The sequence below is a fragment of the Brassica napus genome, chromosome C8 (assembly GCF_020379485.1).
Source record: "Brassica napus cultivar Da-Ae chromosome C8, Da-Ae, whole genome shotgun sequence".
Taxonomy (NCBI): domain Eukaryota; kingdom Viridiplantae; phylum Streptophyta; class Magnoliopsida; order Brassicales; family Brassicaceae; genus Brassica; species Brassica napus.
The window spans coordinates 46,600,685-46,616,230 of NC_063451.1; the positions used below are offsets into that span (position 1 = coordinate 46,600,685).

The 15,546-nt window shown below is 38.9% G+C and overlaps 3 protein-coding genes and 1 pseudogene across 3 annotated transcripts; 3 read left to right on the plus strand and 1 right to left on the minus strand.

Moving 5' to 3' along the window:
- Positions 1–611: 611 nt before the first annotated feature.
- LOC106415311 (probable phospholipid-transporting ATPase 11) lies at positions 612–5,398 on the plus strand. The gene is made up of 9 exons (XM_013855975.3): positions 612–1,745; positions 1,983–2,881; positions 2,960–3,070; positions 3,149–3,425; positions 3,510–3,598; positions 3,670–3,988; positions 4,075–4,299; positions 4,381–4,572; positions 4,656–5,398. Exons 1-9 carry the CDS (start codon positions 888–890, stop codon positions 5,304–5,306), a joined length of 3,621 nt encoding a protein of 1,206 aa, XP_013711429.1. The 5' UTR covers positions 612–887; the 3' UTR covers positions 5,307–5,398.
- Positions 5,399–6,497: 1,099 nt separating this feature from the next.
- On the plus strand, positions 6,498–8,319 carry LOC106412368 (E3 ubiquitin-protein ligase AIRP2-like). Its single transcript, XM_013853291.3, has 4 exons — positions 6,498–6,945; positions 7,275–7,437; positions 7,538–7,604; positions 7,741–8,319. The coding sequence occupies exons 1-4, from the start codon at positions 6,842–6,844 to the stop codon at positions 8,199–8,201; spliced, it is 795 nt and encodes a 264-aa protein (XP_013708745.1). The 5' UTR covers positions 6,498–6,841; the 3' UTR covers positions 8,202–8,319.
- A 172-nt stretch (positions 8,320–8,491) lies between these two features.
- On the minus strand, positions 8,492–10,507 carry LOC106413608 (annotated as a pseudogene).
- A 3,344-nt stretch (positions 10,508–13,851) lies between these two features.
- LOC106413609 (glutathione S-transferase T3-like) lies at positions 13,852–14,816 on the plus strand. The gene is made up of 2 exons (XM_013854352.2): positions 13,852–14,601; positions 14,748–14,816. Exons 1-2 carry the CDS (start codon positions 13,852–13,854, stop codon positions 14,814–14,816), a joined length of 819 nt encoding a protein of 272 aa, XP_013709806.2.
- The last annotated feature ends 730 nt before the right edge of the window (positions 14,817–15,546 follow it).

Sequence of the window (15,546 nt, forward strand, 5' to 3'; positions counted from 1 at the left end):
TGGCAACAAACTATGAGGTGGAAATTAAATTTCACATGTATGCGTTGCCAAGACCCAAGAGTGTGTCAGAAGATATACTAATCAGGAAATCGAGGACAGATCATCTTTTGGATCGGGGATCACTTGAAATTAAGTACTTTAGTTTTATAATAACATATAGTATTAATATAACCCTTACATTAGAGAATCAATCAATTCAAAAACATCATTTATTTACTAATCACTATCCAATAAATAAATACTTTTCCTCCCTTTTCTTCGCTTTTTCCTAGAAATTTTCAGAGGAATTAATAAAAGTAAACCATATACGACTTCGTCTACGCCTCATTCCCATTCGTTCTTACATGATCAATTCTTCTCCTCTTTTGACATCATCTTTAATTATTTATGGCATCATAATTTTGTTACTTATTCTTCTAGAACATAAAGGGACAAAAACTACAGACTGAATACTTTTCATTTCCGACAAATATGGATTGTTACAAATTTGATTTTTATTATGTCCATCGAAATTTAAAAAAACCAGATATTTAGCGATCTCTTGCGTCTTCGTCAAATGATTTTTCTTTCGACATCCCACGAAAATCATACGATTGATTCCATGACAGAGAAATAATTTAATACTCCGTCAAAAATACGTATGTTTGAAAGTCGTCGTCAAAGTTGGCTTTTTCATAAAATAACGAAGAAACACTCGTTCTTCTTCCTTGCCCAAATTGCTAAATCAAATACTATAATTACTCACAAAATTATTCATTTTCATAGTTCCAAAATACATAAAAAAAATCTTACATTCTTTCATTCTTTTCCCTCAACAATTCACCCAAAACATTAACCGGTCATCACCATTTTCAAGATTCACATATATTTTTCTTTCAGACAGAGACATGCCGGGAGGTAGACAAGGCGGTCGGAGAAGAAGCAGGTTACGCCTAAGCAACATCTACGCCTTCAAATGTCGCAAATCAAGTTTCCAAGAAGACCACTCGCAGATAGGAGGACCCGGCTTCTCCCGAGTCGTCTACTGCAACGAACCCAACTCTCCGGCGTCGGAACGCCGCAACTACGCCGGAAACTACGTCCGGTCAACGAAATACACTCCGGCTTCGTTCATACCCAAATCTCTCTTCGAGCAGTTTCGCCGCGTCGCCAACTTCTACTTCCTCGTCACCGGAATCTTGTCGCTGACTCCGCTCTCTCCTTACAGCGCCGTCAGCGCTCTGTTACCTCTCGGCTTCGTCATCCTCGTGAGCATGGTCAAAGAAGGGATCGAGGACTGGGGAAGAAAACGACAGGACATAGAGGTGAACAACAGGAGAGTGAAGGTTCACGACGGGAACGGAACGTTCCGGCAGGAGGAGTGGAGGGAGCTTAAGGTCGGAGATATAGTGAGAGTTGAGAAAGACGAGTTTTTTCCGGCGGATCTTTTGCTTCTTTCGTCGAGCTACGAAGACTCGATTTGCTACGTGGAGACGATGAATTTAGATGGAGAGACGAATCTGAAAGTGAAGCAAGGTTTGGAAGCGACGTCGTCGGCGTTACACGAAGACTCCGACTTCAAAGAGTTGAAAGCCGTCGTGAGATGCGAAGATCCTAATGCGGATCTCTACACGTTCGTCGGAACTTTGCATTTGGAAGAACAGAGACATCCTTTGTCTATTCAACAGCTTTTGCTTCGTGACTCGAAGCTTAGAAACACGGAGTATGTGTACGGAGCTGTTGTATTCACTGGACACGACACAAAGGTGCAAATCTAAACACACAAACTGCATCAGAAACTGATTTGTTAAAAGTCGTTAGCTCAATTAGAAAGGACACTGACCATTATGTCAGAGGTTCTCAATACGAGTTAACCATTGGGACGGAACTAATATTACATATTGTGGTTTCATGTCTACAGTTATTATGGGCTTTGTCTCCAAACCTCCGGATGTTTTAATATAAAAAGAAAACTAATTTTGTAATGTTTTGTTGATTAATAGGTGATTCAAAATTCAACTGATCCACCATCGAAGAGAAGCAGAATCGAGAGGAAGATGGACAAGATCATCTACATGATGTTCTTCGTAGTGTTTCTGATGTCTTTCATCGGCTCCATCGTCTTTGGAATCGAGACAAGAGAGGATAGAGCGAGAGCTGGAGGAAGAACAGAGAGATGGTACTTAAAACCAGACGATGCAGACATCTTCTTCGATCCCGAAAAAGCTCCACTGGCTGCGATTTTACATTTCTTCACCGCGGTTATGCTCTACAGCTACTTCATTCCGATTTCTCTCTACGTATCCATCGAAATCGTCAAAGTTCTTCAGAGCGTTTTCATCAACAACGACATTCTCATGTACTACGAGGAGACCGATAAACCCGCGCACGCGAGAACGTCAAATCTCAACGAAGAGCTTGGAATGGTCGACACGATCCTATCCGATAAGACCGGGACGCTGACGTGCAACTCCATGGAGTTCATCAAGTGTTCCATCGCTGGGACGGCGTACGGGCGCGGTATAACCGAAGTTGAAAGATCCATGGCTATGAGAAGCGGCGGCGCGGCTTTGGTTGGCGATGATTTGGACGTTGTGGTGGACAAGTCTGGTCCTAAGATCAAAGGGTTTAACTTCCAGGACGAGAGAGTCATGAAAGGTAACTGGGTTAAGCAGCGAGAAGCTGCTGTCTTGCAAAAGTTTTTCAGGTTGTTAGCCGTGTGTCACACGGCTATACCTGAAACTGATGAAGCCACAGGAGCCGTCTCTTACGAGGCTGAGTCTCCTGATGAAGCTGCGTTTGTCGTCGCGGCTAGAGAGCTCGGGTTCGAGTTCTTTAGCCGCACGCAAAACGGGATCTCGTTCCGTGAGTTGGACCTTGCAACAGGGCAGAAAGTTGAAAGGTTCGGTTCTGTTTATGAAACTGTACTTCTTCGCTATGTCTTGGGGTTAAAAACTAACATTACTCTGTTTTGCTACAGGGTGTATCGGTTACTAAACGTTCTTGAGTTCAACAGCGCGAGGAAGAGAATGTCAGTGATCGTGCGGGACGAAGATGGGAAGCTTCTGTTACTGTCAAAAGGAGCTGACAAGTAAGTTTTACATTTTTGAGGCTTTCTTGTTGATCTATATATATCAAACTAATCTTGTTTTTGTTGTTGTGTGTGTAGTGTGATGTTTGAAAGACTTGCTAAAAACGGACGTAAATTCGAAGAGAAAACAAGAGAGCATGTGAATGAATATGCAGATGCAGGGCTAAGGACATTGATACTTGCATACCGTGAAGTTGATGAGAATGAGTACATTGAGTTCAGCAAGAACTTCAATGAAGCTAAGAACTCAGTAACAACGGATCGCGAGAGCTTGATCGATGAAATCACTGATCAGATGGAACGTGATTTGATCCTCCTTGGTGCTACCGCTGTTGAGGACAAGCTTCAAAATGGGGTATAGCTCTTTATAACATTCATATTCTTAGTAGATATATATATTTTTTTAATATGTAATGTCTAATTTTGATTGTGTGTTTAGGTTCCTGAATGTATAGACAAGCTTGCGCAAGCAGGAATCAAGATTTGGGTTCTAACTGGAGACAAGATGGAGACAGCAATCAATATAGGGTAATGAACTTGTGTTTTTGCTCTCATGTCTGAATCCTAATTTCTGACATTCTTTGTCGAAATCTATACAGGTTTGCTTGTAGTTTACTAAGACAAGAGATGAAGCAGATCATCATAAACCTCGAGACACCACATATAAAAGCATTGGAGAAAGCTGGAGAGAAAGATGCGATTGAACAGGCATCTAGAGAAAGCGTCGTGAAGCAAATGGAGGAAGGGAAAGCTCTCATCACAGGATCAAGCGGCTCTCATGAGGCGTTTGCCTTGATCATTGACGGGAAGTCGCTAACGTACGCTCTTGAAGATGATTTCAAGAAACAGTTTCTTGACTTAGCCACAGGGTGTGCCTCTGTTATTTGCTGCAGATCATCACCTAAACAAAAGGCATTGGTAATGATCTCTTTCTCCGTGGATATGGGAGGTTTTAGCATGACGGTTTCGGTTTAGTTAATGGATTTTTTTTTTTGTTATGTTAGGTTACGAGGTTGGTCAAAAGTGGAACTGGGAAGACAACATTAGGTATTGGAGATGGAGCAAATGATGTTGGAATGCTTCAAGAAGCAGACATCGGTATCGGAATCAGCGGCGTTGAGGGAATGCAAGCTGTTATGTCTAGCGATATAGCCATTGCTCAGTTCAGATACTTAGAGCGTCTCTTGCTAGTCCATGGTCACTGGTGTTACAGCAGAATCTCATCCATGGTACATATTATTTCTTTAAATAAACTCTATACATACATCCTCACATTTTTCTCTAACTAGGTTTTGTTTTTGCTCTTGCAGATATGTTACTTCTTCTACAAGAATATAACTTTTGGTGTGACTGTCTTCTTATACGAAGCCTACACATCTTTCTCTGCTCAACCAGCATATAACGACTGGTTTCTATCTCTTTTCAACGTCTTCTTCTCTTCTCTTCCCGTCATTGCTCTCGGAGTTTTCGATCAAGACGTCTCATCTCGCTTCTGTTACAAGGTAGGTCTACATTACGCCGATAAATCCTAATAAAACCCTAGATTCCTCTGAATAGCCCATTAAGCTTTGTCTTTCTTTTGCAGTTCCCATTGTTATACCAAGAAGGAGTTCAGAATCTACTCTTCAGCTGGAAAAGAATCATTGGATGGATGTTCAATGGACTAATCACAGCGCTCGCCATTTTCTTCATCTGCAAGGAATCTCAAGAACACCAACTCTACAACCCTAACGGCAAAACCGCCGGTCGGGAGATCCTCGGAGGGACAATTTACACTTGCATTGTCTGGGTGGTCAATCTCCAGATGGTTCTAGCCATAAGCTACTTCACTTGGGTCCAACACATTGTAATATGGGGCTCAATTGCTTTATGGTACATCTTCCTCATGGTCTATGGAGCCATGGGTCCTAGCTTCTCCACAGATGCTTACAAAGTCTTCCTTGAAACCCTAGCTCCAGCTCCATCTTACTGGCTAACAACTCTCTTCGTGATGATCTTTGCTTTGATCCCTTACTTCGTCTTCAAGTCGATTCAGATGAGATTCTTCCCTGGTTACCATCAAATGATTCAGTGGATAAGGTACGAGGGTCATTCTAATGATCCTGAGTTTGTGGAAATGGTTAGGCAGAGATCGATTAGGCCTACCACGGTTGGTTTCACTGCCAGAAGAGCTGCTAGTGTACGACGGTCCGGTAGGTTTCATGATCAGCTTAAAAAGAATTTCATTGCTTTCTGAAGAGAAGAGAGATAGAAATGTCTCATTGTTTGTGAAATGTGAATATATACTTTGTATATACAGCTATCATCATACAGACAAACATTACAACTTGTTTTTTTTTTTTTGGTCAACTTGATTGATATATAAAGATGATAGAAAACTTACAAAAGAACCAAACCCACCACAAGAGACTAGAATACAAAATCTCAAGTAGTAACATCTATACACCCAGCTTCCACGAAGCACTATACCAAAAAGCACTAACAGCCGAAGTAAGGCCACCCATTTACATCAAAAAATCAGCACAAAAGCACATTACTTAGCCCAAACACAACATGACAAAAAGCAACTAAATAGAGGCAACAACCATCTCATAATCCAACAAACCATTTAACTGAAACAACATGAGACTGTCGCATACTTTAATGAACGAGATAGGCACCTCTATTTGCTTTGTGCCCTTTTAGCAAATAGAGGTGCCTATCTCATTGCTTAGAATATGGTTGACATGTTACAAGCTTTTTAAAATAAATTTTAGCTATATTAGGTGGTAAGAAGGCCTAGTTCTACAACAGCCCATTTCTAAACCCACTGAGAACCCATATGAATTAGATACCAAACCGAACCAAGAGACTGAAACCCAGTAATATGCCTTAAGGGTAATAAGTTTGGAAGATGAACAAAGAAGGAAAGAGTCAACTCCATTGTAGCTTTCAAGAGAGAGAGAACCAAAGTTGAATGATTGAACGACACCGAGTTTTGTTGAAAACGGGATGTATGTTTAGCTTTCTTTGCCCTGAGCAAAAGGGTACGTAAGTGTACTTTCTTTGCGGATGACTTTTGAAGAAAGGAATATGTCTGAATCAGCCTGAACCTAAGAAGCATCTCTTTTTGTTAAGACATGAGCTAAAAGATTTTCTTAAGTTTAGTCTGGATTCAAACAACTTCGTTTGATATTTATTTATTTTTTTTTGTGCGTGTACATCTCTATTTTGAAGTTTATAACGGTAGAATAACTTTGAGGTTATTCTTTGGGTTAACTTGAGCAAAACATGTTTTATTAGTGAGGCAAAGTACACGCACGCGTTCTTCCACTTTGGTCCTTTTTTTTTTTGGGTCTATATTCGCTTCAACTATTTATTCCAAAAGCTGTTACAAATTTGAATGAAAGGGACTTTTAATTATTTTCAGATACAGAAAGCCATCTTTTTTTTCTTTCTTTTTGTACAGAAAGCCATCTCAATTCTCAAAGTTTAATCCTAGCTTACTTGACAAGAAAAAGAACAATTAATTTTATCATTAAAGAAACGAATTTTTCTTCTTCAACATTGATTATTTTATTTAAATAAAGCAGGTAACCGTGAACAAAAGAATCAAACAAAGAAAAAGCAGAGAGAGAAGTGAGACTTGTGTTCTTGGCTTTTACCGATCATTCAGACCAATCCCTCGCTTTTGGCATCTTCGTCTTTCGTTTCTCATATTTATCTGGCGAGTTCTACAATCAATTCCTTGCTGCAATCACCCCAGAGAGAGAGAGAGAGAGAGAGAGAGAGATGTATAATCAGTTGGCAGTTTCTTCTTCTTCTTCATCTACTTCTTCTTCGTACTATGAATCTTTGAAGCTTTTGGAAGCTGATGTTCAACACGCTAATACTTTGTAAGTCCCTTTCTGGGTTTTGTCTCCTCTCTCCTAAAGTTTAAGACTTTACTCTTTTGTTATCGTTTACAGCTTTAATTAGTTGAGCTACAAAAGTAGGTGAATATTAAGGTATTTTTAGGAAACTCTGATGAGGTTTAGTTTGATTTTAGAAGATTGTATGTAGCATTCTCAAATGAAAATCTTCTGAAAGTGGTCTGCTTGATATTCTAACTTAAACAAATTTACTAGCTTTTTAGGCTCAGGGGTTGCTAAATTAGGGTCTCTAATGTATGTTTGCGTTCATGTTTGTGTTCGTTGATGAGAACTTGAGCTTTTATCCTTTTCAGGGCAGAAGCAATTCCAACGGGGAAGAACAATGCGCGGCTTCAGATGAAACTAGTTCAGAGCAACTTTGCTTCTTTACTACTCTTCTTGTTTCGGTGGATTGATCTTTCTTGCTCATGTCTGCTTCCTCGCTACTTCAACCTCTTTCATGTTCTTGTCTACAAGGTTAGTTTCTTAAACTCCTATTCCATCTCAAAAAGATGTCTTCCTTTGATTGAAATTTCTCATTTTGTTGCCATTTGTTTTGTCATATTTGCTTGTACAGGTTAATTCTGATGGACAACCTAAGCTTACCGCGCTCGGTAGGAAAGCAACTATCAGTGAGTTCTATGGTAAGCAAACCCATAACCATTGCTTGAACATGTTATGTTGTTAAATGTTTTTAGCCATTTTCTTCAAAAGGTTTCTCATTTTCAGTTACTTAGTAGATGTGCTGGATGTTTGATATGAGTCTTGTGTCTTTTGAAGGTGTGATACTGCCATCACTTCAGCTATTACATAGCAACTTAGACGAGCTGGATACTTCAGACATTGGTTTTGACCTTAAAAGACTCAGCAACAAGATAACAAAAGCAGCTCACAGTCACAGTAGTAGATTCATCAATGCAGGGTTAGAGCGTGAGGAAGAATGTGGAATCTGTTTAGAAACTTGCACTCAAATGGTGTTGCCCAATTGCTGCCACTCAATGTGCATCAAATGCTACCGCAATTGGAACTTGAAGTCTCAGTCATGCCCGTTTTGTCGAGGCAGCATAAAGAGAGTGAACTCAGAGGATTTGTGGGTGCTTGCTGGTGATAATGACGTGGTGGATACAAGGACGGCTTCAAGGGAAGACTTGTTCAGATTCTACCTCTACATCAATAGCCTTCCCAAGGACTACCCTGAAGCTCTCTTCTTGGTTTACTACGAGTACTCAAACCTGATTTAGAGAATCTGTACAAACAAAAACTATGTACAGATTTTTTGTATTGTATAGAATGTAAAACTGTGTTGCCAAAAGCTTCTCAGCTTTTACATGCTTTATCTATAACTGTGAAATGGTACCATAAGAAGCTTGAATCAAAGACAATCAGCCACAAAACTCTCTAATCAGGGTGATTGCAATAACAACTGAAGAATCTTTAACAAAAACGTAGTATACAAGTACATATGCTCATCTCCAAAAACAGGTTATCAGCAAACAAAGGTATAGAGAAACATTGTATCATCATATATAAGTAGATTGAAGTAAGTAGGCAGAGTAACTTAAACCAGTATAGTTTAGATGCAGCAACAGAGGTTTCTTTTTTTTCAGTCTCCTCGTCTTCTCTTTCCATAGTCTGCATCTCTTGACCTGGACCTGTGACCATCTTCTGCCATTCTCGATCTAGTTCGAGATTTCGAAGAAGATTGTCGTCCTCTATCTTCAGAATCACGGTCTCTATGCTGCTTATACTCACGGTGACTATCTGTCTCTTCACGGTGACTCTTGTGCCTACTTCTATCACCACTGCTCTCAGACCAGTCACGTTCTGTGGTTGCTCGTGATGGCTTATTATCTTCCTTCTCTTGGTTTTCATCTTCATATCCACCATTTTCAGAACCACCCCTTCACCACCACCAATAGCTTCGTTCCACATCGCTCCTGCTTGAACTCCATTCATCCCTGGGAGTAATCCCAACCATTCCCATTGCATTTACACCAGGATAAGAATGAGGCATCCCACCAGGGTAAGCAAGAACTGGATAAGAATGAGGAAACCCTCCATAACCACCGCCTCGACCCATGAATGAAGGATCAAACCCACCAGCAGCTCCCATCATACCCTGTGGATGCATCATACCACCAAACGATGGACCATACTGTCCAGCACCGGAACCGTTAGCCATGTTGTTTATCCCTCTACCTCTCATTGCACCACCCCAATGACCTCCACGGCTTCCCATTCCTTGGCCACCACCCCCACGCGCAAATCCACCCCTCCCGTAGTTTCTTCCACCGTCTCCTCCATTTTGAGTATTCATGTTGTTGTTGTTAACCCTTCCCATTCCCTCGTTCAAAGGCCTTCTGTTTTGAATTTGGTTCTGTCCTTGGTTCCTCCCAGTGAAGTTAGCTCCCATCTGCTTCATCGTTTCAGGAGAAGCAAAGGCTACAACACATGCTTTACCGTTGAAAACAAACCCATTCATTCCTTCTTTGCAAGCGGCTGCAGCAGCTGAATCGTAAAACTCAACCTGACAATACCCTTTGGATTTGCCGCTAACCCTCTCGTCGAAAAACTTGATCTCTTTGACTCTTCCGTACTTAGAAAGAACGCTCTCAATCTCTGCATCCGTCGTCCACCAATGCAAGTCTCCTACGAAAAGCATAGTGTTCCCATTGTCCACAAACAAACGGCGGCTGCGTGGGGCTTCTGTTCACCACAGGGTTTGGATTCACATTCATCTGGCTAACAGGAATCTGCTTAGCTCCTTGAGGCGGCTCAGGAACATTAACAGCATTCCCTGAATAAGCATGAGTGTTTAACACAATAGATGTTGATCCTTGTGGAACAACTTTATTGGCTTGGACATCACTATGCCCCTCCTCATACTTCCTTTCAACCGCACCTCCAGATACAGGTGCCATTCTAGGTTCAGCAACATTACTACTCTGAACATGAAGGCTTCCTCCACTGACTTGAGCTGGTGCCTGAGGCTGATGATGAGCTTGGAAAAAACCCTCACCAACATTAACATCGCTATAGAGATCATCGTAGTCATCATCATCATCTCCCATCAGCTCTTCATCCGCAAGAGCAGGAATGGTTCCGCTTCCTTGATGTATTAGCTTCTGATTACCTTCTTCACTCATTGGATTCATAACTAAACTGGCCAGAAAATACAACAATCATTAAAAGAAAAATACATAAATTACATATACAATCCTCCTATAATACCTCTCTTACATGCCTTACAAAATTACAAGTCTGCCTGGTCAATTAGGACAAGACTCTTTACAAGTCATTGATGAAGAACATCAAAGCCCCTTTTGTCTTAATACTTTTGCATTAAACAGATAAGCCCGTTTACCGTCTATGTAAGTCATTCCAAGGTCCACATAGTATAATACTAATCACACAATCAATTAAATAAAAAATTCACAATTCCTACTATCATTTATGAGTTGTGTGAAACTGAAACATGAAAACTAGCAGATGGTCCATAAGAAAATCCAATATACGGATTTCACAATCATTACATGTTCCACAACAGTTTCGGTATGTGTCAAAATAAAAGCATCGTTTCATATATAAGCTCTTAGTAACAACAACAAAAGATTCAACGGTCCAAAAAAATTTAAAACTATAGTACATGGATGGTTTACTATATAAATTTACGAATTCATCAAATCAGTAATGGTCTGTGCGATCTTTTTTAGCAGCGTCAACCTTTCTACGTCAATTTAATGTCCGCAGAAAATCAGAAATCTTTCCGCAGTCCATAATAAATAGTACTAGGTTAGTAAATATATATATTAAATAATTAAAAGTTAGTAATTATTAAATATATAATTAAATTGGTGTGAACATATAAATCAATTTTATTAATCCAAAAAATATATTTTTTTTTATATTTGATAGGGTATGTTATTAAATTTAAATGATATTACATAGATAATATATTTTAGTATATTTTTAATATTAATGTCTATAAAATGATGATTTCTACTCATATAGTTTTTTGATCATTTGTATCTTTTATAGAAAAAAAATTAAATTACTGATAACAAAATTTTCATTGTGAGATTAATAGTTTTAGTAATTTATAATTTTAAAAAAAAAGTTGTCAATGATCGTTCAAAACTTTTATCAAAAAAATTGTTCAAAGTAAATTTTGAAACTAAAATATTGTATTTTATATGGTTTATAGTTTAATTTAAAATGATATATATATTAATCGTAATAATTAACTAAATTAGACTTTTTACTTATATAATTTTTGTAATCATTTGTATTTTGTCATAACAAAAAATTTAAACTATGGATCATAAAATTTGAATGTGAAACTTTTAACAGTTTTACTAATTTATAGCCGTTCGTAAAAATTCAAAATATAACATATACATAAAAATCTAAATTTTTATTATATGGTTATTGTGGTTGTTTAATTTATTTAATAGTTTAAAATTAAACAAATATGATAGAAGATACACTACTTTTTATCAAATTTTTATTATTCAAAATCATTAATTGACATATACTCTTTAGTCACATTAGGCAATTCCGTAAATTTTATTTAAGGAAATAATAAAGTACATTAATGATGAATTTATTGTTAGTTTAATAAAAAATTTATTAGATAATTAGATGGACCAACATATTTCTCTAATGATTTTAAAAATCATTCTAGTGATCATGTGACTACAAAAAGAAGTTGTAATGATTCTCAAATAATATACACGGGGGATTAATTGATTAACGGTCTACAAATAAACCCAATAAAGTAATAAGATCCATAAAATCCGTGTAATTATCTACTGACAAAAACGTTTCTATTACGTTCGGTAGATAAAATAAAACACCATAGTAATAGTACATCATTAATGAGACCGATAATATTTACGAAGTATCGAATATTTTGGTTAATGAGACCGATAATATTAAATGGTTAATTTTTTTTCCCGACAAATATATATGTAATAAGACTAGCATTGGTCCGCAGAAAGCATAGTTACGCTGACTCAGACGCATTAATAGTAATTTAATAATTACTTTCTGATTTTTATGTTACATGAATTTAAGAGCAGTCCCATTAAAGGTTTTAGACAGGTTCATTGACTCAGTTTCATAGGACCGGACCATTGAAAATAAAGATTTAATGGGTTAATTCTCGCGACCCGCCCTTTACGAGTGACCCCGTCCGATACGGGTTCACACCACGTGTCCCCAAGTTATTGGAGACGCGGCGTCGACGTCACGCGGTGGAAAGGGGAGAGAGATTCATTTCTCTCATTTGTATCGAAAATTCTAGGGTTTCTTCCTCGCGGCGATTTCGCGTGCGACGACGATCTCTCTCCCTTTTTCTCGACTTTTCTCCATCGATTCGACGAGTAATTGTCTCCTCCACTAACAGAGGTGGGTCTCGACTGGATTCTCGTTTAGATTGATGTCGTTTTGGCTTTCGAAATCGACTTTGGGGAAATCTCACTTTTTTTTTTTACGATTTAGGGTTCGGAATCGAGATGAGTTTTGATTTATTGTTGTATTACCTCGTCTAGGGGTTCGATTTATCGTTTTATGGTTCGATTCTCGCGGATTGGAAATCGAAAAGGGTTTATCGAGTTAGGGTTCAAAATCAAATTTGGGGGTTTCGATTAGTGGGTTTAGATCTTGTACTGAGTTCGATTCACGGTTCGATTGATAATATATTTTTGGGGGGTTTCGATTAGTTTTGACTCAATCGATTCGCTTAATCATTTTCATTTCTCTGTTTCAGATGAGAGAAGAGATACAAAGAGGAAGCAGGAGTACTTCGACCACCTGTACAGCGTGGCCGATTCGGCATATGGGATGCCGACTAGATGTCCGTGTGGTGGTAGAATCATCGACGAGGTTCGGGTCAAGGAGGAGTACGACACTCGTCCCGGGAAGCGCTTCTTCAGCTGCATAAACTACGAGGTAGCCCACATCATTCGTATTCCCTTCATTAATCTTACCTGTCTTATTATGTTGTCTAAATTTTCTAGTTAAATATGTTGTCTGACTGATGTTTCTGTGGTTTAACCAAGGCTGATGTGTTGCATTACCGTCAGCCTTGGGTTATAGGTGTCCAGGAGGAGATGGTACGCCTGCGTAAGCGTGTGGAGGAGGCTGATGAGATGATCAAATGTGTGCCCATACTCAGTAAACAGATTGAGAGTCTTGAGGTTTGTCAAGACTTTTTTTCAGTATATATTAGGAATTTAATCTTCTTAAAGTTAAGTTTTTATAAGTCAGTTACAAGTTTTCTTTATCACTTATGTAGGCACAGGTTAAGAGGCTCACATTGCTGCTTGATAAGCTCACCGGTGACGTCTATAACCTCACAGTCCAGGCGGCTGCTCTGGAGAGGGTCTGTTTCGACTGAAACAGAACAGGTAAACTATCAAACTAAACTGAAGTAGAACTTAACTAGGAACTCGAGTAGGAACTGTTTCCGTGTAGAGTAGGAACTGTACTAGTTTGCTTCCTCTGGTTGAACTGAGACTTAACTTCATTAAATATCTAGAGTAGGGAGTGTAGTAGTACTTCATTAAATATCTAGTACTAGTTTGCTTCCTCTGGTTGGTTGCTGTGATGAATGCGCTTAAATTGTTGTGTCTTAAACCTGTTAGAGTTTTTAAAAATTGATTTGATGTGTAATGAATGTCTGTGAACAACTTGTTGTCTAATTAAGTTTAATGAATGTTTGGTAGTAAGGAAACCACCCGTAACTCAAACGCAAGTAGTTCTTTAAAAAATACTAAATCCTTTTTATAGACACCCAAACAAACTTCTGAAAACACAAAGCAAGTCTAAAACACCACCCTAATCTTCTTAAAACTTCAAACAAAAAACAAAACACAACCCCAAACCAAAATGGATACGTTTTCACTAAGTTCTCCCGGTTTTGTGAACCTATTATCTTCCCAGTCCAGTCAAACCGTAGAAGTAGGGTCGTCTGAGGTTCCTAAACCGGCTGCTGAAAGGAGAAAGTGGACGACTCAAGAAGACATTGTCCTCATCAGTGCCTGGTTAAACACAAGCAAAGATCCCATAGTTAGTAACCAGCAGAAACTAGGGTCGTTTTGGAGAAGAATAGAGGATTACTTTAATGCAAGCGCTCAGCTCGGTGGCTTTCCACCTAGAGAGTGGAGTCAGTGTAAGCAGAGGTGGGGAAGGGTGAATGAACAAGTGTGTAAATTTTTGGGAAGCTATGAGGCAGCATTGAAGGAGCAATCTAGTGGGCAGAACGAGAACGATGTCATGAAGTCAGCTCATGACATCTTCTTTAACGACTACCAGGCGAAGTTTACACTTGAACACGCGTGGAGGGAGCTGAGGTATGATCAGAAGTGGAGATCGAACTCTATATCAAGAGATGGTGCAAAGGAGAAAATGAAGGAAGCTACGGAGACGGTGCATGACTCGGATGAGGCTAGGCCTCCTGGCGTTAAGGCTTGCAAAGCAGCCAAACGCAAGAAGCATGGCAATGAAGCTGCATTTGATCGCCTGGAGAGCATTCTAGAGAAGAAACAGAATCTTTCAAAACATAAAATACTTGATCGTCTCCTCTCTAAGAACATAGCTAGTCTAAGTGAAGCTAAGGTCGCTTTGAAGGACAAACTTGTTTCTGAGATGCTTTAGGTTGTTTACTTGAAAATTTCTTGAATGCTTTAGCTGATTAACTGTTTGTTTGCTTCTTTACTTGCTTTGATAATTTTACAACTGCTTTTGTTGACTGAAAAGTTATATTCTTCTGTGTTATTTTGCAGGTGAAAGGATGTCCTGGCGTTGTCACGGGTGTATGGGAGATAAAGTCTAACGTTGATGGGTTATTGTAGGTGTCACAGGTATTGTAGTAGTAGTAGTACTTCATCTATCTTTTGGTTCACAGCAGGTCACGAGTTGTTGATGTAGTTGTAGTACTACATGTATCTTTTGGGTCGCAGCAGGTCACTGTTTGTACTAGACACTAGTGTAGTACTTGGTGTCACGGATTGTAATATGAAGTGTAGTATTTTGTTTGTCTCTACACTTCACGGGGCTTGTAAAATTTTGTTATAAAAAGGACAAGTGTTTCATGTCTCTCATATATGTTCTCTTCTCTCTAACATTTGTTTATGTTCTCTTCTCTCAAATGCCAAAGCATAGTTCTCTTCTCTCTAACTACAAATCATAGTTCTCTCAGTCGATACCCCTCCATCTTGTTCTCTCAAACCAGCCGCCTCACTCTTGTTCTCTCAAACCAGCCAACCACTCACTCGCTCCCTCAATCTTGTTCTCTCAAACCAGCTGCCTCACTCTTGTTCTGTCAAACCAGCCAACCACTCACTGGCCGACTACAAAATCGAGTGACCAAGTAAAATCTCAAACTCTTAGTTTTGTTATCACCACATTATCGAGTGACAAGTTCCACATTATGACAAGTTCCACATTATGAGTTATCTATAGTCTTTAGTTTGACAAGTTTCACTATATGTTATAATTAAAAAGAAAATATTGAATACATTATGATAAGTTTGATCGGGTAGCATTGGATACAATATTGAAATCTAAACTTCCACTATATGT